Raw genomic sequence first — 25,768 nt, forward strand, 5'->3', positions numbered from 1 at the left:
CCAGCTCAAGCAGATTCACACCCTGGATGTGTGCCACTCATATCTGAAGAGAGTGGCATAAATTGGAATAATCTAGATAATTAAGAAGAAACAGCAAATATACTCAACTCGGAGAACAAAACCCTCTCATAATACAAGATTAATAAAATAGGGCACTTGGTTTTGATAGCTAAGTATTCTCCAGTGTAAAAGCATATTAAATAGATCACTGACCTGCAGCAGCTGAGAATACCCAGCTCATCTGATCTTTAATTAACCAGACACTGATATTTAAGACATAAGGCAAATTAAGAACAAATGGAAGCCAGTTTGGGTAAATGGAAAAAAACAAACTACAGAAGTTTAATGTACAGAGAAGGCTTTAGGTAAAGAGCCAAGCAGAAAACTCAGTCTTTCTTTCTACATCACCTATAAAAGGAAGGTGGCATCTTCTCATGCCCACAAAAATGCCTACCATATTTCCAGAGCAGTGATGACAAAATTGAGAGGAAATGCCAGAAAGAGCTCAGTGGCAGAACTGTGCTAACACTTAAACAACATGGGGAAAAGCACCTTCTGCAAGACAGCCCTTGTGTCATTGAGAATTTCTTAAATTCTTCTGACATTTGTAGCAAAGTTACTACGCAAAACACTGGACACATTTGATGCACATCTGAATAAAACTTACAGATTTATTCTTTTAACTAAGGTGTAGCAAAGCAAAGTGTTTCACTTTCTTTAGGCAACATGTCAAAACTGGTAACTAAACATGAGACAGATCAAAACCAACCAGCAATCCCATCAACTAATCAATACCTGAAAAGGCATTCATTAGCTTTGGGTTATTCAAAGTAAGTATTGCCATGCCATTGTCTTCTTTGGAAAGGTTGATGGATCCACCAGAAAACTGCTGAAGTTTCTTCTTTATGACTTCTTCCTCATAGCCATGAGCACCATTATACAGTGACAACCTCCTTTGTTGCAGTATCCTTTTCATTGTAATCTGAAGAAAGTTCTTCCACAAAGCAAGGGCCATTTCTGGAAATACATAGAGTGAGGGGGAAAATAAAATTAGGAAATTTCCTTTGAAAACCACTTCAGTCCTCTGAGAAAGGGGGAAGTATGACAGCAGAAACTAATATAAAGGTGATACAATCATAACAGTTGACAGAAATCACTGCAAACGACATTTGCAAAATTCTTGGTTTGAATCTACCTCCACAAGTTAACAGAGGAGTTTTATGGAGTGATTTTAGTAGTTAAGCCAGGTATTAGCACCTTTTAAAATATTTCCTTGTAAAATTTACCAAAAAAGTTATTGCGTGCAGAAAACAAAAGAGGCTCAAAAACTATAGACTAAAAACTAAGACTCTTATATATTCCACTAGGCTAATTTACTTTGTATTACTCTTCCAAACCCTCCCTCACCCTTCCCTCTAAAAACATACCTATAATGGAGGAAAAATCCTTTCAAGTCCCACAACTTTCAAGATCTGGATATCCTGCATTTCTGTAGCAACTATTACAACAAAACATCCCCCAGAGAAATACTTGAGGAACATAAAAATTAAGAACTGAAGATCATTCTTATATCGAAATCTGTTCCCCGTCACCTAATTCCATTAACACAGTCGTCACACCCCATCTTAAAACTAATTAGTCTGCCTAGCCTTTGATTGCTATGTGCTTTTCCCAGTCATCTCAGCAGCACTTTGAGTAAATCTCATTTGGGCCCAGAATCTGTGCAGTGCTCCAAAGAATGAGAAGTGTGCAACAGTATTACACGTTGAGTGCCATACTTGCCTTATATACAGATAATAATACTTGTAAAGTATTTCTGTGCACCAGTATACTCATGGCTTATTCCTCTGCTATTTCCACTCTACAGTGTATGACTGCAGATAAGGAAACAACAAGAAAGTGATTACCATACATTACACTTGATCTGCATCTCTGCCTTAATTTATTTACTCTGGAAATGGGTCGACTAGAAAAAGCAGTTTACAAGTGACTTTAAAGAAACTGAGTAAAGCCTGAACTGAAAACAGCTGATCTGGAAATGAAGTCATCTCAAAAATCAATCAGAATGAGAATCAAAAGAACCCCCACAAGACGTGTGAAAAAAGCCTCTTGTTATTTTGCAATTTGACAGAGTAGTCCTACCTTTGCCCCAACCTACTTTTTAATGGCTTGGCCCTTAAAGACATTCAGAAGACATTGTAGATGTTAATTTTTTTTGTAGATGCTCATTTTTTTTCTGAATCATAATGAAGATGTGCGTTTTTTTGTAGATGCTTTTTTTTTTTTCTGAATCTTAATTGGCAGAAACAAGATACTTTCAAAATCGGTGAGCAGCTTTTGGAAAGTTTTTCTAAGGTGAACTCAGAACACAAACACATTCACTGAGACAGAATTTGGTGACAGCTATATTGTATGCTCTGTTCAGGGTATCTTACAGACTGAACATTTTTGAAAACCTTTATTATTCACACATGACCAAGTAAATGCACATTAAAAACCACACACAATTAGCTCCTAATGAAACAAGTGAACAGCCCTGTCAAGTAAACACTTATCTTGTCACTGGCTGTACCATTCTACACTAAACTTGAAAATGCTTCTGTTGGTGCAGGTATAGTCCTCATTCAAAGGCAGGAGGAGTCTGCAGAGCAACCATACTATGGGATGTGAAGGTACATGCAGCAATGCCAGGCAACTGTGAAGAGCCATCTATGCCAGTAGGTTCATACATGTCCTGCCAAACTGCACCTACCAATACAAAAGGATCTCACAAGCTCAACAAGAAGAAACTAGTAAGGCCTACACAAATCTATGCATTATAAAACCATCTGCACAAGAAAACATAAAGCGATAAGTTTTTATTATCTGTTGACAAACAGATCTATAATCCATCATGATGAACTTTTCCAAAGTGCAAACTAATAAAACTAATTACAAAATTTAATCAAGTTTAAAATCTAATTGAATATAAGATTACTTCATAAAAAACATTCCCTGACTGCTGCTGCACCCAAACACTCTCCATTGATGCACATTCTAATAGTCTGCAAGACTTCAGCTACCACCTTTCAGAGCTTTTAAAATTTTATTTAAAGAGTGAAAATGGGTTTCTAAAGCTCATTTCACCTAATTGATTCTTTTTATATTCAGTCTCTCAAGAGAGAGACAGCCTTCCTTTTTCTCTAAAACCTCAGTAGTCATTCCTCAGCATACATTAAAGCAATAAAACTTTCCATCCAGCTGCTAGCTTTTGCTGAGGAGAGAACATGAAATACATGGACAGTGTAGCCTTTCCTTGTAAAGTGTACCTTGAACAACCAACTCCCAATTTTTAATGAATACAGTGTCCCCAGTCCTCATACTTAAACAGACTAGCTGGAATTCTCTAGGAAGCCCCAGTGACTGGCTTGAAAGCAAAGAGGAGGGGGGAAAAAGGGTTATTCTGCTAACTTAACCACTTGCTGACTTTAACTTTTTTCATTACTTTTATACACTACTGAATTTCTCATGACAAGAAATACACTGAGCAAAACATACTTAAGATATGGAAATTTTATTCCAACGAAAAAAGAGTCTGTCATTTTCAACTGCGTGGTTATGTGCATTAACAGCTCTTTAATATTATCACTATGGTAATAAAGAACAGCAGCAAGTGCGGGATTAGAAAACAAATTGGACACCACTGCCTGCTGATCATGACTCATGATTAATGACTCATGCAAGGTATAATCTTTGAATTATTTTTTACAACAATCTCCTCCAGTGACTCTCCGGTCAGTGCCCAATAGTCTTTTTCAATAAAAATAGGATTATTTTAACAGTTCAGTCTGACTGAGCTGACCACTCAAGAAAAGCATGATAGGAAGACCTAGAGCTCTCTCAGTCTAAAGGGATTTCTGCTGGTATCTGACAAACAACCTCCAGAATTTCAATCAGTACAGAACGCTTACAATTCATTGCATGACTGAGATTGATTATTTCTGTATTTTGCATGAAAGCAGTGAAAGAAAGATGTTGCAGTAATACTTACGATGTTGTAGGACCAGCCAAGAGATATCTATTAACACTAAAATTTTCAGATTTTCAGTTTAGCATAATCACATCTATTTATACATACTTACAGAAAAGGAGTCTTAGTCTAATTTTAAATAGGCAACATGCTATGCCCATTAGCCTCTGTAGCAAATGTAGTTCATGCACAGTTCCTATGATGAAAAAAACCCAACCTGACAGTATAGGAATAACATTAGTCAATTAACATCTTTCACGTTTTAAGTGCTACAGCTTTACATACCACTGGTGACAACCAAGAGAGAAGCCAACAGTGTGGACATCAATAGTTGCTCATTCCACAGTTATTGTACCGCTTACATAAAACAACATTTAAATCCCATTTGACACTCAAGTGATTTTGCAACACCCTTGCCTGTGGGGTAGCAGACCATGGGTTAATATAAACATCAAGTGCCAGCACTTCAGTACAAAGGACTGACACACATTATGCAAGACCAGCACATGTATCTACAAGAGCAGGACGTGTATCTACATGCAGGCACAATTTATGTATTTTTGTGCACACAGATTATCAGAGGCCTTCTGACAGCCTCTGGCAACTGTCTAGGTAAAATTCAGACCTTACAATGTTAATAAAACATAGTAATAATAGGGATAACACCAACATCAATACTCCCTGAGTAGATTCTTTGGGAAATTATTAAGTCTTGAACAAGGGTATTTGCCTTTGCCATTACCACTACTCTGTTGCAACCGAAATGTCTCATAACACATGATGTATCAAACAGCAACCTCCAGACCTCCAGCAATGCTCCCAGTTGCAATTGTCACTGAACATTAAGATACCTGGCCAAAGTAAGAGGTAAGGGTTGTGGGCTGTAACTTTCTAGAAGAAAGGGTAGAAGAACTAATACAAACCAGAGAACTGAATCTTAGGAGCTGTATGCTCAAACAAGAAACACTGCACTACACAGCAAGTCAAATCAGCAAGTTAAAATACAAGAGCAAGGAAAATTCCAGTTCAGAAATGGTGCCTGAATTATTGACACAAGTCAGGGAAAAAGATAATGGATAAAAAAAGATGCAGGCATGTGTTTTCAATACATCAGAGAAATAAGCATGGCCTTTCATCTGGGGCAGGATGTGAGAGGTGTGATGCGCAGATATAGATACTGGAAAAAAAAACCCATAAAATTAATTTCTGGGTTTGGATGACGGTATACTGAGATTAAGCATAACAGAAATAAAGGGATTCAACAGACAAAATCCATAAAATCAATCTCACAGAGGAGAAAATATTCAAATGAAATAAATAAAAAACAACTAGAAAGGCACTTTTGTGATATTACCAAAGGTATCAAGGGCACTTGGTCAAGAACAAGAAAACTTGACTTGATGAAGACCTTTGGCAGCTGCAATTTCAGCAACAAGCACAGAAGTGCAAAGACAAGGGAATAAGGGTTAGAAGATGTGAACTGAGGATGATGATGAAATGACTCACAACCCTGTGTGGGTGGCTTACCAGTCACTTTAAAAGCCTGTACTAGAGAGCAGTGACCATGACTGGCAGATGCTTCACCAGGTTCCTGTAGCGGCCAATCAATGGAAAGCAAGTGGTGGCCCAGTACTGAGGGCTGACACAACTGACCCTATAGCATGAAAACAGATAAAAAGGCAGAGTGGTGGAGAAACAAAGCATGAACATAGCCCATTTGTAGGAAAAAAAAAAGTAGGTTGAAAATGAGTGAAAATAACAACAACTGATAGTAACCACGGGCAGTGGGCTGGTGGGTTATTATAGACAATAAAAAAAGAAAATAAATTATGGTGTAGGACAAAGAGAAGAGATTCAAAGATTCAAAAACAAAAGGAGGCCAGCTTGGTCTCACAGTGAAGAGTCACTAGACCCTGCCTTCAGACACAAGAAAATTGTAGTAGGGAGGACTCACACACAGGATTCCTCTGTTGCCAGTTGCTTGTCACCACCGCTCACCTCACGGTTACAGAGCCCTCCACCTACCTCATCCACTTATCCATCCCCCTACTTTCCTTCCATGATGCGTGGGTTAGGTTAACTTAAACACCTTGTCCAACAGGTTCTCCTGCTCTAATAATTACCAGATGAAGCAAGCTGAGGACAGTCTCTTTCCCAGCTGGCTTTCTCAATGCTCAGAGCAAGCAGCAAGCAGATCATAAGCATGCTAAGGGATCAACAGCAGAAAACCTACTGACAAAACATAATTCGCAAATACAGAAACTAAACAAAGCTGGGGAGCTAAGGAGATTCTACCTCCCCAACTAGAGGACTGATCCCTCATGCCCTTCTCCAGTTGTCATGGCTCTCAAACTTGCTAAGCCCTGCTCAAATTTGTAGTACATTGTCTCTGGTATCTGCACTGTAGACAAATTAGATGGGATCAACAGTCCCTCCAGTTCAGCAAGTTACTTTAAAAGCCTTATGACTCCTCTAAAAACGGGCTTTAAAAGTAGCTGGTATTTTAAAGGACAATTTTTTAGTCTCTGTATTACTGTTGAGAGAACAAAAGATTTGGGCCTCCTACTTTCTAGATGTTAGCATTCAAAACAAAGTTTATCCATCCAGAAGCTGCAAGAACAAGAAGTGAGAACATGTCCAAATTAACTAACTGAAATAGCATCAAATAATGTACATAGGAAATAAAAATTAACTGGGGGAAGAAAAACCTTTTAACATTGTAAGTAAAAAAAACCTTGTCTGTAGCTTCAGTTTTAAGCAGGCTGACCATTTACACCTCATTTCTGCTTTTATCTCTCCTTTTTTTCTTGTTATTTTCATTGTTTCTGAGCACAGCAAGCTATGGCTTTCCAAATTAAGTGTTCTTTGTTTAGGTTTGTATTTTTTAATGATCCCTGTAGGCTAGAGTTTAGATGTGAATTGTCCTTCTATCCCTAAACAATTACATTCTCTCTTAATCACATTTTAATTCTTTTGAAGAATAGTAAACAAATCACAAAGAAACATACTGAAGTCCACAGAAAAATAATTACATTTAATGATGCAAAACAACTGACAAAGGAAGCCTTTCCATAAACTCAGATGACACTACCTAAAAATATTTTATTTTGGTCCCATGGTGAGTTAAAGATTTTGAGTTCCACAGCAGAGTGCAAGAATCTGTTATTTTCTGCAAAAAGCACTTGGGCCCCCCCTTTATTTTTTAATGCTTTGATCCTCAGAGGTTCTCTTCACACCTGTCATCAAAGGAGCTTTTGTAACAGTGGTAGAAAACTCTTTTAAGTTCACTGCCCACTAGGTGTGTTTTAGAGACCATTAAGAAGAGCAGATGCACAACTTCACAGGAATGGCAACAAGCACAACCAACCCACCATTTGCCTTTCAGTCACCAAGTCCTGAACCATAAACACATGAATTCAATTCTATCTATAACCGCAAATACTGACGCTTCCCCAATGGTTGCCTTGAAAAGCATAACTTTTGTAGTCAAGAAGTCTTCTGAATTCCAATTAACTGTTCTTTACTATTCTCCCCGTACCACCACCACCACCCACAAGTGCTTCTGCCGACAGCAACACCAAAAAAAAACATATACCAAGGTCTGAACCGGCCACACAGCCACGATTCTCCTGTTACCCTGAAACAGCAGTGGGAACTAGCAGCACCACACCGGGACTGCCTGTCACCTGCTTCCTTGGCTCCACACACCGAATTCCGGGAAGCAATGGCAACCTCCCTGCACGGTGTCACCCTGGCAAGACTGTGAAGACTCAAGGGACCGAGGGATGGAAGCTACTTCCCCAGCGGACATTTCTTGCTGCTGACCCGCGATGCCAAAATCCCGACCAGTGCGCTGTTGCACGCGGTCTGACCCAGGGAAGCTTTTCTGACATTTCGGGGTTTTTTTTACAAAATTACTTATGTTAAATCAACCGTCAAGGCAGGGCTCAGTGCCGAGCAGGGCCGAAGTGGGCGGTGACCGGCTGTTCCCAAAGCGAGACCCGAGGCGTCAGGGCTAAGCAGAAGCACCGCCGGCCTCTCCAGCACCGACGAAGCCGCCTCGGCTCTGCCGCGGGCGCCCCGCGGCCTTGCGAGCACCGGGACGCCGCGAGCCTGCCGCGAGCCTGCCCCGCGCCCGGGCGCTGCCGGGGCCCCGCGCCGCCTCGGCAGCCCGGTTCCCCGGCAGAGGCCCTTTTCTCCCGAGGCCCGGGCGGGCGGCAGGAGCAGCGGAGCCCCGCGGCGGGCACTGACCGGGCCCGGCGCTGACCGGGCCGGCGCCGGCGGAGCAGCGGAGGCGGGCGGTGCCGCGGGGAAAGGGCCCCGCCGGGAACCGCTGCCGCGGCCTCCGGGCCGGGCCGCAGCCGCCCGCCCGCGCCCCGGGAGCTGCGGGGTCGGGCAGCCCCGCGCCGAGCCAGGGCATTAAAAGCCTGCTGGGCCCTCGGGAGCTGGGGGTGATTCGGGGCCAGCAGGAGGGGTCTTCATACCCCATCCATAGAGGCGTGACCGCAAGCAGCGAGAACGCTGCCTGAATTTAAGCAATTTTGAAGCAGACCATACTTGTCAGCTCCGAGGTTGCTAAACTACTACTATGCTACACAAGTAGGTCGTCATTGTTGTTGTTTTCTGCACCGATCGCCCCCATCCCTGAAAACCAAACCCCGTGTTTCTATCCAAGTCAGGGGAGTTAAAGATTCTCCTTTCTCCGCTGTCTCAGGACAAGGTCTCGCCGCAGGTGAGGATACGGATGCTGCTGGGAGCATCCAGCGTGGAGTGGCGGGGCACCACTTGCTTTGCCTGGGGCTGCGCAGCAGGCAGGAGATGTTAGCTCCCTGTCCACGTCGCCACAAGGAGAGACCTGGGCTCCCCACTTCCACATCCATCTAGTTTACCTGTTAGCCTAAGTGGGAGCTCTTTCCAGCTGTGCTGCTCCTGGCCGCTGTGTCTCTCCGGCTCCAGGTGCCGCTTACCTGTACCCAGCTCTGGCATGTGGGCTGAAGTGCTGAGCAAGCCGCAAACTGCCCTGGCATCGAACTGTGATTGTGTAAACTTGAGGCCGGCATAAAATGGCACTGTCACACACAGCCGTGCCCATCGGCTTCGCCAGCAGCCAGATCAAGAGAAATAAATGGTTTCAATGAAGATTACTTAGTGCTTTGCATATTCAAAACATTATGCAAATATGAGCTTATCTGTCCATGTCCTTGTTGAGACATATACATAAGATGACTCAATTTTAAGTATTTGTACAATGGCTGAAATATGTATCTGGAAATACATTGTCACCATCTTTATTAAAGCTGTTTTTCAACCCAACTGTCAACACAAATGCTCCAAAATTGGCCTAGTTCATTAAAAAATATGATTGAATATGTAGGAAATTTCAATTAATTATTTATGTGGAGAAAACAAACGCTTTTCACGCTGAACAGATAGTTTCAACTTTGTATTGTTCAGAGACCCGAGAATATGAAATAGTCTAGTCCCAGGCATTGCTATCTTTATACAATAAAAGGATACATTCCCTTTTACAACACTCTGCAACAAGCAGGCTTGCCTCTTATTTTTCCTCTTGAATTCACAAAGAATTTTTCCAGTAGGATTCAGCCCTGCAGTTGTGTCTGGAAAACCTCAGTACACATCTGTGTGAGCGCAGCAGCTCTCACCAGGTCCCGCTCCAAGGGCTTGTCCTCTTTCGGAGCGAAGCGATGCCCAGGCACGTCCCAGCTCGGTCGGAAGCAGAGGAAGGCGACGGCGGCTGGAAGCTCGTGGTTTTCCAGGTGACATATTGCCACCTAGCAGCGCTTCGTGGAAGTAGCACAAGCCGGACCGGCAGATCCATCAACCAGTTTGCATCATTTTTGGTTTTATTGCCTTGCGTCATATAGGACATGAGGAAAAGACTAGGATGCAGTCAGCGTGAAGAATGAGGACTGTAGGAAAATGAACAGGTGGATGGGATCATCTTTAAAAACAGACATTAAAGACTAGACAGGCTGTAACTTTCAACAGGGTCATGACTAGTCCCCTGGATGTTTGACCATACAATAAGAGAGAAAAAGAAAGAGGAAAAAAAATGTACAATCCTGCAAAGTCACTTATTCTCATTCTTGCAAATAATTCCACTGATTTCAATAACACATTCTCCTTGCGTTGCCGAAGCAGTACTGACCAAGGAGAGTCAGGTCACCACTTGAGTTATACAGAATGTGCCCATTCCCTGTTGCTGACCCAGAAGCTGGCAACAATGTACTGCCTAAAAGAGCAGTTCTTCACTCTTGGTTTCAAGGCTGCCAGACTGAAATATTGAATTCCAATAGATACAGAGCTCCCGGATGCTATTTTTATGAACTCCTTTCAGAGCAATGGAACAGATAGATGACAGATCTGGGCTTAGATCTCAGGAATTATTGGATACTAACCAACACATTAACCCACAGTCAGTTCATAAAGGGTCCCTTGTCTGTAATTTTTTAGAGGCAAATATCATCAGCTCTGTGTGGAAGTGTGGCAGGCTAAAGGATGGTGTAACATATACTCCAAAGACTAGACCCACATAAAAAGGTGGACACATGCATTCTATTCCTAAATTTCTGAAATATTTCTAAAATTTAGTTTTATGGATCCAAAATCATGATATTCAGTTTCTCCTTACAGCCTCACTCTAGAGGCTTCTAAATCCCATTGGTGCCTGGCAGCTGTGATTCATGGGAAGAGACAATTTATATCAGGTTAGCTAACAAGACTACCACCCCAGCTGTCTCTCCTGTCCTCACTGCACATACCTGAAATACTCCAGAGCTGCTGCAGCTTTCTAAATGCAGCCCCATGTGCCAAGTTACATTTGGTTTGATTTTCTTAGGCAGGGGCTGGCTGGGGACAGGGCAGTTACCGTGAGTACCTCAGTACTAGTATGTCAGCCCATCCTCCACTTCATGCACCAAAGTTGCCAGTGTGTTATTTCTCACTCTGGATGTGTCTGTAAAGGGCTCAGCTCTTCCCAGGTAGCTGTGCACCCATCCTATCACAATATGTTGATTTTATCTTCTCTGTCCATGTTGTTTAAGGATCTCCTTCTGCAGAGTTGACTCTGAGCTCCAGCAAGGCATGGCTGGAAGATGAGGCAAAGAAACACCTGCCTCTGTAGCACAGCATGGGAAGTGTCACCCAGGCCCTCTTCTGCCAAAACAAACCAGCTCATTTCTCTGGGGAAGGTGCTCTGATCAGGAGCTGTGGTGTATTCTTGGGAAGTTGAGGGAAAAGAGCACTGCCCCCCTTGCCAAAAGCTGTTTCTCTTGACATAGCATAATGAAATATTCATCAGGCCAGAAAAAGGGAGAGAGGTTCAGCATGGCCACAGCTTGGTGCTTGCTCACACTCTCAGTGACCCAGCAAATACTGGGTATTTAAACATTAATAGCTACTTGAGTTAGTGTATAAGTCTATGCCCTTGGAAGTCTTTTCCAGCCTAGACTGTTCCATGTTTCCATGCCATATAAAGCAACTTGAATAGGTAGGGTAAAGTATGTTCTTGCTTTACAAAGTCTTCTCTCTGGTTACAGCTCACTGTGGGAAGAGTGCCTCTGACCAACCAAAAGGGCCATCAGGTCCCTGCCACGTGCTCTTACCTTTCACTTCACCAACACTGACATTTGATTTGACACTAATTTTCTGATGGAAAATACATACAGTACAAAAACATGCTTGTGTGTGGTGTACCGTCCTACACAAGACAAGATCTGATTTCACAATACAAAATTCCAACCCACTTCCACTGGGGGGTGGGGGTCCCACATTTCTCCCTTCTCCATCTTGGGAGTGAGAACCAAGGGTGAGCCAGCTGAACCCACTAAACTGTCAGGAAACTGCTTTAGCACAGTAACAAGTTTCTCTTTTGATCCCAGGGCTAAGGTGTTGAGCCAGCTTGGCTTGCTTCTGGTGGAGCCCGGAGGGACACAAAGCAGGGGAAAGAAGATGAAGAAAACTAGAGGAGGAAGACCATCCTGTTTTAGCAGCATTGAGTTATCAAATGGTCTCAATTGTATTATTAGTTCTGACTCTCCCAATGGCACTCAGGGCTTTGCCATTTTGGGGAGAGGAAGTGGGTTAGAAATGCATGGTCTAGGGCAAAGCTGAGTGGGTCCCCTCTTTTGGGGGGAAACCAGCCACTGGGATGGCTAGGAATTGTACTGGAAAACTCCACCCTAAATCTCTTTGAAGATCTGGCTTTCTTTCCTTCATTTCCTTAGGTCTCTGTTGCTATTCCATTCTAGAAAACTTTCAGAGAAAAAAATAGCATCTTTTTCTCCAAGAGCATTTGAATCACACCAAAGTAGGCCAGGTGATAATTGCACACCACATTGTGGTGCTGCTTAAATGTCAGATGTTAATTAAAGCCTTTCCTGGAAATGGGACATTAATTAGGGCAAATGCAGCCATTCTTTATGGATACTGACTAACCAGTGAGTAAAAGCATTATTTAAACACTGGTATTGAAACAGTTCATTTTTATTTGTCTGAGGTGTGTTTGTTATTGAAAGAAAAACAACTGAAAATAATTATAACTCCTTGAATTTATTGTTCTTTCTTTTAAAGACAGTTTTAAATAAATATTTTGGCACAAGAATATTCACGCACACACAGATTGCAATAGGAACATTTCAGTATTAGGTCCAGATGTCTCTAGCAGTTGTATAACCTTGGTAGGAATGCTTAAATGCTGTAGACATTAAATACAGCTCTGACCTGCAAAAACAGCCTGTTGTGGCACTTCACTTGTGTCTTTCTGTTCTTAAGAATATGGCACCATCTACATGAATAATGGTACAACAAAATGTTTGCTAAGTCAGGGCCAAAAAGTAAGGCATGTGTTTCCTTTGAAACTTTTCTGAGCAACTGTGAATTGGGGAGAATCATAATATTGATAAAGGATATAAGTGTTCAAGATTTAAGATATATATCCAAGCTTTGCAGCTTAACCATCTTCCTTTTTGTCTCTTTGGCCTGGATTCAGCAAAGCAATTAAGCCCCTAAATAGCACCATTGATTTCAGTGACACATAAGCAGTTGGTTGAATCAGGCCCACTCTGCCTGCCAAACCACATTCCTTCTTGCCTCCCAGTGCATTAGAGCTTTTGGAAGAGCAGTTCCAGTTATTATCAATAGCTGTAACATAAAATCCTGGTCTACACTGGCACTTTTGTACCTAGATACTTCTGCAGGAGGTCCATGTATGAGAAACTGTGCAAAGATCTGGCAGTAGATTTCAGTCTTTAGCATTTCTGTGTTTCCACCAAGCACATGGCTGAGAACACTGCTGCAGGCACCATCCATTGCAACATCTTCATCCTCACAGCAGCTACATCTCTGCAGCTATAGCAGAGACAAACCCTCGATTCAGGGCTGACCTCTTCAAGTCTGGCCATTGGAAAGAATCCCCTGTATCTGCAATGCTAGAGAAGCAACTGTTGTGCATGGAAACCATGCACCTGTGGGGGCACAAGTCCTGCAGCCATTTCGGGCACTGGGGCATGGGTGGGTGACACACTGACTGCCAGCTGCAGTTCCTATGGTTGCTGGTTACAGAAACACTGAATTGGTGTTTGTTTTGTTTAATACATTGTTCTAATGATCCCATTTACATGAAGAGATAGTGGCTCCAGGTAAAATGGAAAATGCTGTGATGTGATATGAGGGTTGTTGCTAAATGAGAAGAACTGGAATATTTTTAGGTATCTCTTTAAGGTAGCATTATCCCCTGTTCTCATCTGCCATTTTGTTTCTATTTCATATTTCCTGGTCATCACTATTTTTCACTCATGATATTTTTCTAGTTTACACTTTATAGAGAAAGAAGAAATTGTGAGAATTAAGTGGTGGCAGGAGGTGCCGAGCATTTCTCTTTAAAAGCAGAGATGGTTTTATTTTTCTCAAGTACATGTTACATAAGTGTATCACTTCCACAGCTGAAATATTTAGAAAGATGGATAATGAGCTTGTCATCTGGGCTGGGGGAAAGCTGCTTGCTGAATCCTATGACACCGGGTTCACCAGGGCTACTGGACTTTATATGGGAAAATGGACCAGCTTAGAGCTCATCCTATATTAGCTAACGTTAAATAAAAGACCAAAGCACATGAAAATATTGTAGTGGTAAAAGAAGTTATCAAAAAAAGAAACTTCTGACTCTCACATGAGATTTCATAGTATTAAATCTGAGTATTTTAATAATATTAATGATCAGTTGATAGCTGTGGTCATGTTTCTGAAGTAGTTAATTAGGCTAAATTGATTTATATCTACATGCCAACATCTTTTAACCATTGTAAAAATATGTGTTTGTATATCTTTCTTTGTTTTCACAGAAAAAAAATTCAGTGTCTACTATTCTTAAAGCCTTTAAACATTAACCAGGCCCTGCACTTTTCCTCATTGAAAGCATAATCCTGTACAGCCTTAAAGTTCTAACCCATTGCTCTTTTTTACATTTTCAAAATTTACTGCTTTTGTGGTTTAGTTCAAAGCTAAAAGCAAATGTAGAGAGATTTGAAAGTGAAATAAACCTCTAGAGATTTTTGTTGTGTACTGGTGTTTCCTGTCCTGGCCCAATTACCCATGTCAATACAATGTAACAGGACAAACAGCATACAAACCTATCAGTTAAGTGTTTGGGGTTTTTTAAATAAATAAATACAGCCTGAAATAACACCTAACATAAATAACAGTGGAATACTGATAACTTTGAGTCACCCTATTGCTCATACTACGTTTTCTTTCACAGAGCAGTCAAATCTTATTTTATTCAACTTGCTCTAGGTAAGTGTATGTTGCCAGCTGGCCTGAAGAAACAGGGGTGCAAAATCCCTGGACTATCCAAGGTTACCAGGGGACGGCAGTCTAGAGTCAGCATAAGTGTAAATTTACACTGTGTCCCTGAGGCAGGACTGCTCATGCTTGCATTGGCTGTGCATAATGTGGTTGTACAGTCAGACACCTTTATTTTGGGACTGCTGTGATCTGAAAATATGGCCAGCCTACCCTGACAAGAAATAGCATAAAGAAAGGAATGCTTAGTCAATTTTATCATCTCTCTTACCATCTTTCAGATACATGTGAATAAAATAGGATTTGAAATATTAACAAAAAGCCTGAATCATTACAGAACTTCTTTCTGCTTTCTGGTGCTTCAACAACATGTATGTCCCAGCAATATACAAGAAAACAAAGGGTACAAGCTTTTAACTGCTAAATCAAATGAATTAATCACAGTTAATGATTTATTTAATGCAAATTTATTTTTCTATTCATATAAAGCTGGTGATGAGGTACCATGTCGTCATTTCCAGAGGTCTTCTCTTTACACTTGTTAGCATCAATCACCTTGAAGGGCAGCTGGCAAGTTGTGTGTGTGTGTTGCATGTGTACTAAAGGGGAGCCTCTCTTGCCTTTCCTTTTACCTCCCCTTTTCCTTTGCAGAATGATGGATGGATGACTAAACAGACATTCTCTACGGTGTGTTTTCTAACACTAGATATTGGTATTATTGTTCATTGACTGTGATCAGACATTTGTGGCCATGTGGTGTGCTGTGCAGCATTCCATTTGCTGTTTCTCATCCAAGCAGAAAGAGATGGCTAGGAAGCATAATCTCATATTAAAAAACAAACAAAACCCAAAACAACCGCATTGCAAATAAAAATAGCAGAAATTAATCTTCCCAGAGATTCGGCACAAAGGTCCTGCATGGTGTAGTAGTCTCACCTCAAGCTCTAGGTGGTTTAAAATCCTGCCTGGGGCCCTGGCACCCAACATGTCTGCAACTGTTTGGGAGTCTCAGAACAGCTACTTTGCTCCAAGTGTCATTGAGAAGGATTAGGCAACAGAGAAAAAGTGAACCGGGAAATTTGTCTGGATACAGTTCATGAGACAGGCTCTGTCTGTCACCTGCCAGGTCACTGCAAGGTCATAGTCTTCCTTAAGTAGCATTAATGCTTGCATGTGTTTATGCCACTCCACAGCACTTTGGTCTCTCCTGTATTGTTCCCTGGTGCATCTCAGCTGTTTGTCAAACAGCTACAACAACAAATCCTTTACCAAGTAGAAGAGAGGCTGAACTACCACCTGAAATGCATGTGGTACAGGTCTTTGAAAGGAAGGTGGAAAAAAAATTCCATCAAAAAGATACAGTAGTGGCTGGCTGATCCCATCTGTAGGTGGGCTCTAGTGCCGCTGACGGTGGGTCCCTGCAGTAGCACCTGGCTCCAGAACCAGGACTGACTGCTGGCTGAGCCATTTCTTCTCACAAAGGTTTCTCAGAAGAGATAAAGGCTTTTTCTATGCTGCAGCTAAAAATCGATCCTGTTGTAACTTGCAAGTCCTTTGCCAATACAAGATAATGTTAATAAGCTCTTCCACACTAGAAAATAGAATAGCCTGGGAACATTTATTTCAAGAGAACTTTTTTCAGGACTCATCTTTTATCAAACATGAAAAATAAAAAGTAGAAAACACTAGAAGTGTTTCTCCATTTTTTTTTTCTGTAGTAGCGGCCATATGAGCTCATTCCTCTTCCTATTGTGCCCTTCCAACACATAACAATCTGGGACTTTCCAGGTCCCTGATACACTACTGTGTCTCATATTGCTTTTGGAGTGGAATCAATACCAATCAATACTAGTTCAAACAGCACAAAAATTCCATTAATTTACTAATCATAATGTATATTTAAGGCTGTTTGGAGAGAAAGGATGATGGACTACAGCAAGACCAACATTCATTATGCCCTCCAAGCCGGGAGACTCAGTACTGGGACTGTCTGGACATTTTTTTCCTGGGAGCAAGAAAAACAAGGAGATGTAATTTCCTATGGATTTGTGTCTGCCTGGTGGCTCATCTAACTCCTTCCAACAGCATAACATTCCCCATTGGCCACCCCAAGGCAGAGACAGCAAACTCCAATATGCATGCTGCCTGGCTTCTGATGCAGTGGGTGACCCATGCTGGAAAGAGGAAGTAACAGTTATTTTACTTAAATTTCCCTGGAAGAAGAATTCATTTGAGTCCACTTAGCTGATTTGTCCGGAACTTTCCGAATCTGAATATCTTTGAGACCTGGAGACCCCGTCAGACTTGGCTGACATAAAACAAAAGGTTCAGAAACTGTAAGGGAAGTGACTGCTGTGCAAACAGCATAATTTTCAGGATAAAAATCATAGTTGAAAAAAAGGGATGTTCACACATACTTATTTATCTGGATTCTTCAGATCTGAAGAATTTGGATCACATTTTTAAGAATGCTAAAGGAATAAAATGAACTTTAAAAATTAAAAATTGAAAATCTTACACAATTATATGACATGTTTGGAAATTTAAACTGAAAACATTTCTTATGTATAAAACATTTCCTGCTTTTCTTGTTCTCCAGTATATCAAAGTCTTTTTGACATTTTATTTGCACTGTCCTATGCTCTGAGAACCCTTTCCAGGCGCACTCAGTCTGATACATGGAAACTTGTAGCTCACAGCAGTTCACATCAGGGAAAGCCTCCATTTTTTCCTACACAGGCAGCATTTGTGGTAAATATAGTTGTCCTCTGACACCACGCTTACACACTTAAGGCCTGCACTGCATCAAAGGACTGCACACATCCCTGTCACCTTGCAAGCAGGATGAGCTCAGACAAGAAATTTATTGCTGGAACAGGTTCATCTGCCCAAGGTACTTGGGACTCCTTGGCACACTTTTGAGGATATTATAGCTTATATGATATGGGTAGTTTAAGGACTTTAGCTGTCTTTTCTGTCTCTCCCAGGAACACAATGACAATGTGGTAGCCTACAACCCAGGAAGAGTGTAGTTTTCATACCCATGTATTAATAATATTTATTTCTTTAGTGGGGGCTGCTTCTCTCTTCTTGCCTTATTAAGTCAAAGCAGGAAGGAGCAAGGAGCAAGGCATTAATAACAATGGCAAGTTTATACAATGAAAGCAGAAGGGACGTGTCAGGAGAGAAACAAAAAAGAAGATGAGCGGAAGAGGACGGATGAAGTGCTGTGCACAGATTGCTTCCTTGGTCTCACCAAGACTGGAGACAATCAAATCTGTTTGCAAAGATGGTATTGTCTGGTCAACAATTTTGGCACAAAACAAATGATCCCTTGTTGTGGACATACTTTTTGTGGTCTCAGCTACAGGACTTGTGCTGATAGGTAGACACTGTTTACGTCATATATCAATGCCCAAGTGTCATCCTGTCTGTGACAGCTATAAGACAGAGGTCATAATCCATTTACTGAGGCTTGGGTAAGAAAACCAAGATAAATTTCTCTAGCATGTAACAATTCATAGTGACCCAGCTGGAAAAGAAACATAGATAGAGGTCAACAAATTATATTGGCCCAGTTTGACCTCCCATGCTCCTTGAAATATTGGCATATTTTGATAATCTTGGGGTACCTACTCTACATAGCCTTGCCTCAACATAAAACAAGAATGGCAGCTTTAGCAGCAGGACCACCTTAGCCTGCCCCTCTTGGATTAAGGGTGAGTGCTGAGAGGAGACACAGAATTACTGTTCAGGCACATCCTTTAGCCTCACATTCAGGTGCTGCACTGATTTTCTAGAGGAAAATGCAATGAGGTGCAGTTCTTAGCCCCAGGAACTTGAAAGTTATAGAAACAGTGTGATTCACAGGAACATGTACCATGTGATTCAGCCTACATTTGCCCCAGAACAGAGATGAAATTGCCCTCTCTTTCCCAGAAGGAGCCACTGCAGCCATGGCAGATGGGTGTGAGCTTCCAGCATGACTACCCACAGCTCATGAGGGCCAGAAACAGAGGCTGCAGGCTGTGGTACTCCTGCTGTTATCTGGAACTACCATGACCTGGTCTGGGACAATCATGGGTTTTGCTTTCAAAGAAATAATGAAGGAGCTTCCAGTCATCTCAGCATTTCTTTCAGATTGAACAATATTATTATTCATTATTAGTAGTTATATGCACTCCCAAAGTAACTGAGTGATACTTCAGCAAAACAAAGCAGAAATACAGTATTTCTACAATAGTAAGTCAGTTCGAATTCCCTGTAGGGTCAGACAAATGGGGAAACCAAATTTTTGCAGCAAGATGGAGGAACATAGGATATCATAACTGGCACCATGTTGCTGTTTGTGATACAGCTTCAGGGAAGACAACACATCGACCACTTCAAGAAGTAAATAGCATGAAGCCTTGTACCTGAAGCTTGCCTTGGAGTAGAGACTTCCGGAGTTGCAGCTTGTTGATAGGAAGAGACCTCAGCTCCTCATTTACTGCTGCATTCACCTGTCTGTGAGGGGTGTCCACCCTTTCAGCAGCAGAGATGCCAGAGCAATTGCACTGACAGGCAGGTCCCTAGGGACAGGGTGTTGAGCAGGCGAGGCAGGCAGCCCACACCAGCAGCAGGTGCCTGCACCAGGGGAGTCACACAGAAGCCAGGCTGAGGCTTGTGCATCACCTATGCCTTGGCTCAGTTCTGTCATCCTCATGCTTGCACCAGGAGGAGGTACCAGCTTCCTTTGTGCCTGCTGAGAAAAAGTCATGGTGTGAACTAATATGAACTAGTTTATGCCATGTGAAAAATCCTTCATGTTTTTAGGTGAGAAAATACAAATAATTTTTTAAGCATGGGGGTAGAGTGGGGAATTAACCGTGGGAATAAATGCCAAGAGAACCAGTGGGTTTTTTATCTCTTCATGTATATTTGATTCAAATATCTCCCAATCAAGTTCTCAAATAGCTACACTGAGTGTGGGGATAAGTGGGTGAAATGCAAGCTTTGTTTTGTCAGGTGGTCAGATGAGGTAGTTCCCTCTGTCCTGGGCTCAAGAGTTTATAAGCAAGTGTCCAGTAACAAGAGCCTTCTTGAGTATGCTGTGCTACAGAAGGATAAAACCACACATTTGAAAGCATATCACTGTGAGCAAGGAATGTATGATGCTATATCCTAAACTTCAGCCACAGTGTCCCAAACTGCAAACTGTGGCTGCCCTACAAAGCTTATGTACAGCTGTACTCTGCCAGCTGTATCTCTGTAATCTAATAATCCATTATCACCCCTGCAGCTGGCCTGCCTCCACTCACACCATCACAGACAGGCAACAGAAGCTACATCACCATAATTATTAAAAGGCATGGACACAGACATCAGATAGAAGCAGATATGTCTCCATCTTACTGGAGATAATGATATTCTAACACATGTTCCATGAAATGTGTTTTCAGCTGTCTCACAGGAGTCTGTTTCCCAGTCCAGTTGTGGGAAGGAATCAGCTGCCTGCTGACCATGAACTGCTTTTCCAAGGTAATACATAGACAAGGTGACCAACTTTGATCAATAGCACAGGGAAACTGGCGCTGTATTACCCTGAAAAAGTTGACTTTTATGAGGGATTTGCAAAATGACCATGGTTTGAGCAGCTGCTTCCACCATCCTGAACTGCACTACCTCAGTCCAGCCTTAGCTTTTCCCTTAGTGATCAATCTCCTCATTATGTCTAAGTGATTTGACCATACAAGGTGACCAAAAATGCCAGTTTTCTAATGTGTTTTGTGTAGAACCCATATGTCTGTCATTTTAAGCTGAAATTTTCCAAGCTGCAATGTTGGGGCCAGTTCCTCTGAGTCCTCAGCTGTATTCAGTTAATGACCTGAGACTTCCACCAAAACATAGCAGCTACAAAGTGCATTTCAGACTTATGAACACTGTGTAGCTGTAATGCTGAAAAACAGCAGACCAATGGATCTGACCAGCATGGTAGTCAAATACATCAGAGCCTGTGTGAGAACAAATAGGATTGTGTAAGAAGACTTGATTATGGGCAGGGTTTTTTGAGAGACTTAAGGAAAAAATATCCTGCAGTGATGAAAACAGATAATATTTTGAAATTGCTCATAATGAAATTCAGTTATTGCTCTGCAGATCTATGCCAGGGAATACTCTATTCTCTTCCATACAGTTACTAGGGAAATTAAATAGGAGATTGTTGCTATTTTAAGACTCAGAATGAAAAATAAAAGTGCTGGTTTACTGCAGCACAAATCTGTAGGGACTCTCCAGGCCAAGATTTTGAAACAGATTGAAAAGTGGAGGGTTTTCTGTTATTTTGGGTGTTTTTTAGGTTTTTTTCACATCAAAAGTAGACTTAGGCTCTGATTTTCTGAGGAGGAAAAATTGTGGTGGAAATGTGTGCCCCTTACCTTGTCTGCAGTGTGACATGAAAGAAAACTGTAAAAATGTGCAGATGCTATTCAGCTCTGCCTTAGTTAAAGGTGTTGCAAAGACTTTAATGGCCGAAGTACTTTCCCACTGTTAAATTACTCGATGCCCCATTTGTAACACCTGGTAGTTATTATATCAGCTACCCAATGATCCAGTGAAGTCTACAAGAGACTTTTCAGTGGCTCACAAGCCTCAAAGATGTGCTGGGGGTGAAGGATCAGAGCTTCAAACAGGAGTTTCTGTGTCACGAACAAAGAGCAATTCCCCTCCCCTCTTTCCAGGAAGTCTGTTTTCTTTTTCATTACAAACCTAAAAAAAAAGCTCAAATCTTGCTCAAAAGCAAGATATTGGGGCAGGGAGTTAGCATTAAACAATGAGGATAAATGTGGAGAAGCAGAGCTATTTGCTACACAGATTTATTGCTCCAAGTCCTTACAGGAAAAGCAGTGGTGAGAAAAACCCTTCCCCAAGTTATATTTTGATAACTTCATAAAATGAATGACATGGTATTATGTCCTGAAATTCACTTGCAGTTTCTCTGAAACTTGCTCTCTGCTCTGCAATGGCACATTGAAAGCATCATCGTCTGCCATTGCTGCACCGAGTCATAGGAATGCATGATCTCCTGTGGGGAACCAAACCTTCACTGCTTTGACAGCACATCAAATGGCAGAAGTCCTCGGCGGGTTCTGTTTAAATGAGTGTCGAGGGACGAGGGCAAGAAGAGCAGGTTGTTTATCAGGCACTGCAGAGGAGTGACTCTTCTCTGCAGGGACGTGCTACCTTGGCTGACTCCAGCCATCACCGGGGCAGCATGCAGTTAAATGGTACCACTGGCAGAGCACAAGTCCCTTGGAAATAGAATAGCCACTCAGCAGAGCCAGACACTGCCCACCAGGCCATGCACCGCCGGGCAGCTGGTGCAGCCAGGCACCACTGTACCTGGAGGTGCAGCACTGCTGTGCCCTGAGCTCATGTCAAAAGTGACACAAGTCATCTCCAAATTCTGCCTCAGACCTCTGCTGTCGTCCTCTCTCTCCCTGCCTGTAGCCACAAATGTAACACAAGGGCTTGCACTTGTCAGCTTTGCAAAATACTTATCATAAACATTTCAAATTGTGATTCTTTCTAGAGAAATGCCACAAGGGGGAAGAATTGGGTTGTTTACAGATCAACATTTACTTAAAACATTTGGTTTGTTCAGTTGAATTAAGACTGAGATTGCTCTTCAAACTGTTTTTTGGGAGAGGCAGGGAAGGAAAGAGGAGAAGGGATAGCGTGAATTAATCCCTAAAATCCAAGGAAAACTCAGTCAAAAAACTCTGGTTTTGTGTCTAGATGGGGCATACTGCAGTTTTACAATGTATTGGTTAAAAAAAATCCGGCCCATGCCAAATCAATCTCTTTAAAAAGGGCTCTTAAGCAAAGTATTTTTCATTAAGCTTTCCATTAATTTGTTCAGCAATAGGTTTAACAGACTGCCTAGCTCTACACCTGACAGTGCTTCCTCTGGCTTTAATAATAAACCACTGAAACCAGCCACAGTACAGTTGTGCCATGGCAGCATAGCTAATTGAAATTCCTGCAGATTCACGGGGTTTAAATCTTTAAATCTTTAAAAAGTTTTTTTCCTCATGTCTAATGGCATCTGAGCACCTTGGTGGAAAATGGAAATCCCAGTCATCAATTTCAGGTTCATTTCAAGGCACCAGCGCTTGCTTTGCCAGCAGAGCTGTGCCTTGTGCTAGCACTGCGCTCCAGAGCACATCCATGTCACATTGTGGTGCTGGGTTTTTACAGAAAAGAAGCAGAGGCAAAAACAACCTGCTTCAGATTAGCATAGCAACTTTGCAACCACAAACCATGAGTCCTAGCAATGTATGTGTGGGTACGTGAGCACTGTTGTGCTTATGGGTTGACAGAATGAAGACATGATTCCATGACTGTCATTTGGATGCTCTTGGAAATCTAAGCAGTTCATGGAGACAGTATGGAGACAGTATAATGAAATACAGAGTGCAAATTGCTTTAAAATAACCTTGGATGTTCCCAAATTTTTGCCTGAGCGGTTTGGGTAAAAAAAAAAAAAAAAAAAGAGAGAAGTACTGAACCAGCATTCCTAGGAAGTGAATAAACTGTTGCAGCCCAATCAGGAAAGCAAACATAACATTTTCTCTCCTCAGGAAGTAACAAAAACTGACTTCATACTACAAAACATAACGAGGAGTGTTTGTCATAAGTTAAAAATCAATGAACTCCAGCTGTTCCCCTAGTCCTGGAAGCTTCATTCTTCAATGAAGAAATATTTTCTTCTTCCAGAAAACAGACTTCACCTTCAGTGACAGTTGTGGAAAGTCAAATTGGATGGGGCATAACTTTCCAAGCTAGTAGACAGGCTTTCTGATGAGCCCTTAAAATAAATTACTAAATGAGAATTTAGCCTGATTTTTGCAATTAAAAGATTAGCAAATGAGAGTTTTCTCTTCTTATGAACAGAGATTCATCCTCTATTTCAGAAGCTGTCTTCTGGTTTGCCAATGAGAGTTTTCTCTCATCAATGCATCATGCTGAAATATGCAGGAGGCAAACCAACCACTGGCATGAACCATACCACCCTAGGGTGTCTATCAAGTAAAACATTTACTTATCTAACCAAGAAAGTATGTCACTAACCAGAACAGATGGAACGTTACTGGATTTGGCTTCTCCATCTTCCAGTATGGATCTGCATCCTCTTTATCTCTCAAGAAAATCTTCTGGTTAAGTGTCTTTCTTCCATGCAGGCATTAAAGGTGCTTTGAGTCCCTTTTGAACAGGAAGAGTTGCCTTGTTGGTAGAAGACATGTTAGGGCTCTGGATCTCCAGTTCTGCTGTTTATTCCTATGGACATTGCAATAAACCTGTGTGATGGTGAAGACTAGAAATTAAATAATCTGTGCACCCAAGAAATCAATTTGAAAGAATTCTGTTTACTGTTTAAAAAATGTCCCCCATAAGGCCTGTTTGCATAGAAACGAAATTATTTAATCATTTCTGGAGTTCTTCATTCCTATTTATGTAATTCATATTTATGTCTCCCAAGAGAAAAAAAAAATCAAAATTTCAGTGGGACTTTTAAGATGGAGTTGGAGTCATCCAGCCATCAGAAACAATGTCACTCCTGAGAGCAAGCACAGCAAGAAGCAGTGTGAGGGGGAATGGCTTCTGTGCCCAACTCTAATAATGCCAGCACATGGGTGAGTTTAGCAAAGGAACACAGTAGTAGAAACTCACCTGTACTGCAGCAAATAAAAATCAAATTTGCAGAGCAGCTTGTTGATAGCAGTTATTCACACATTAAAAGTAAATAATTGCTTCAACAGGAAAGAAGACAAGGGAAGTTACAGTTAAATCTTGTTTTCACATTATTCTTTTGAGAAATGTAAACCCAGAATAATTTTTAAGGACTATTCCTGAAATTTTCTGAAATATTCTTAAGATTTCCCTCTATCTAGCATGTATTCAAATAATCTACAACTGCAAATTTGAGCCATGACTTCCTAGCAGTGCAAGTTTCTTAAAAAATTAGAATGCAATGTTTCACAAATTTTATCATCTTCTAATGGTGGTGCAACCAAAGGATTACATGTTTTCAGCTACAGTGCTGAATTTAGGTACCACATTATCTGTATTAAAGGGTAAGTTAAGTGCATTGATTTGCATGGTAAAGATATTAAAAATGGAAGAGAGTTTTTTCCCCCCTCGGCTTCCTTAGGCTGCACCTTTCTTGTAAATCTTATCATTGTCACAAGCTGCACTAATAAGCAGCACTTGCCCACAAATACATTTTTCTGATGTCATGGATTTGGATTTAGTGGTCCTGCTTTGTAATTAATTACCATAACTGAGTTCAGTTTAAGAAACTAATTAAGGTGACTAGTTTTAAACTGCACTCAGTGCTCTGTCAACAACGCACAACAATTTTGCAATCAACATATGCACAAAATGTTCCAGAAAATAATAAAATAAAGGTTTTTTTTCTTTAAAAGGTTCAAGCAGGATTTTAAAACATCCAAATATGCATTACAGCCTGGATGTTGACAGCTTTCCTCCAGGAGTCATAGAAAGAAAAAGCAACAAAAGATTGATGGCCTTCTGTCAGTATCTCTGACAAGGTATACTTGAGAAAATCACAAATCTGGAAGTATCTAAACAGAACACAGAAGAAGATTCAAATAATTATAGGCCATCTAACCTGATGTCACATTCAATGTGGTATATGTGGGTGGTGTCAAGTCATGAAAAATATTTCATGTAAGACAGCCCTGATTTTGCCCAATGAAGAGTTTAGTTGATAAAAGTAGCTTGCACATACAGAATCTTAGAATCATGGATTCATTAGGTCAGAAATGGCCTTTAAGTTTATCAAGTCCAACTGTTAATCCAGCACTGGGGTTTGTGCCTAGTCCAGCACAAACCATGTCCCTAAGTGCCACATAGAATAATGCAATGGTTTGGGCT

General features: G+C 41.4%; 1 protein-coding gene and 1 long non-coding RNA gene across 5 annotated transcripts in view; both read right to left on the reverse strand.

Moving 5' to 3' along the window:
* Positions 1–9,060, reverse strand: part of ECHDC1 (ethylmalonyl-CoA decarboxylase 1) — a 44,364-nt gene extending 35,304 nt beyond the window's left edge. The window contains exons 1-2 of one of the 4 annotated variants that reach the window (XM_072926855.1): positions 8,899–9,060; positions 796–1,017 (exon numbers count right to left, since the gene is read on the reverse strand). In XM_072926855.1, coding sequence (XP_072782956.1) covers positions 796–1,017; positions 8,899–8,995 — 319 coding nt within the window. In that variant the 5' untranslated portion in view covers positions 8,996–9,060. Of the gene's footprint in view, positions 1–795; positions 1,018–7,927; positions 8,317–8,898 lie in introns of those variants that run through there. The other 3 variants (XM_030267836.4, XM_030267840.4, XM_012572700.5) reach the window with 3 other exon arrangements.
* A 3,504-nt stretch (positions 9,061–12,564) lies between these two features.
* On the reverse strand, positions 12,565–24,554 carry LOC116808034 (uncharacterized). The gene is made up of 2 exons (XR_004367330.3): positions 23,942–24,554; positions 12,565–19,574 (listed from the first exon to the last, which is right to left on the reverse strand). It is a non-coding gene; the product is annotated as an uncharacterized lncRNA (long non-coding RNA).
* Between the last annotated feature and the right edge of the window lie 1,214 nt (positions 24,555–25,768).

The sequence above is a fragment of the Taeniopygia guttata genome, chromosome 3 (genome assembly GCF_048771995.1).
Source record: "Taeniopygia guttata chromosome 3, bTaeGut7.mat, whole genome shotgun sequence".
NCBI lineage: Eukaryota > Metazoa > Chordata > Aves > Passeriformes > Estrildidae > Taeniopygia > Taeniopygia guttata.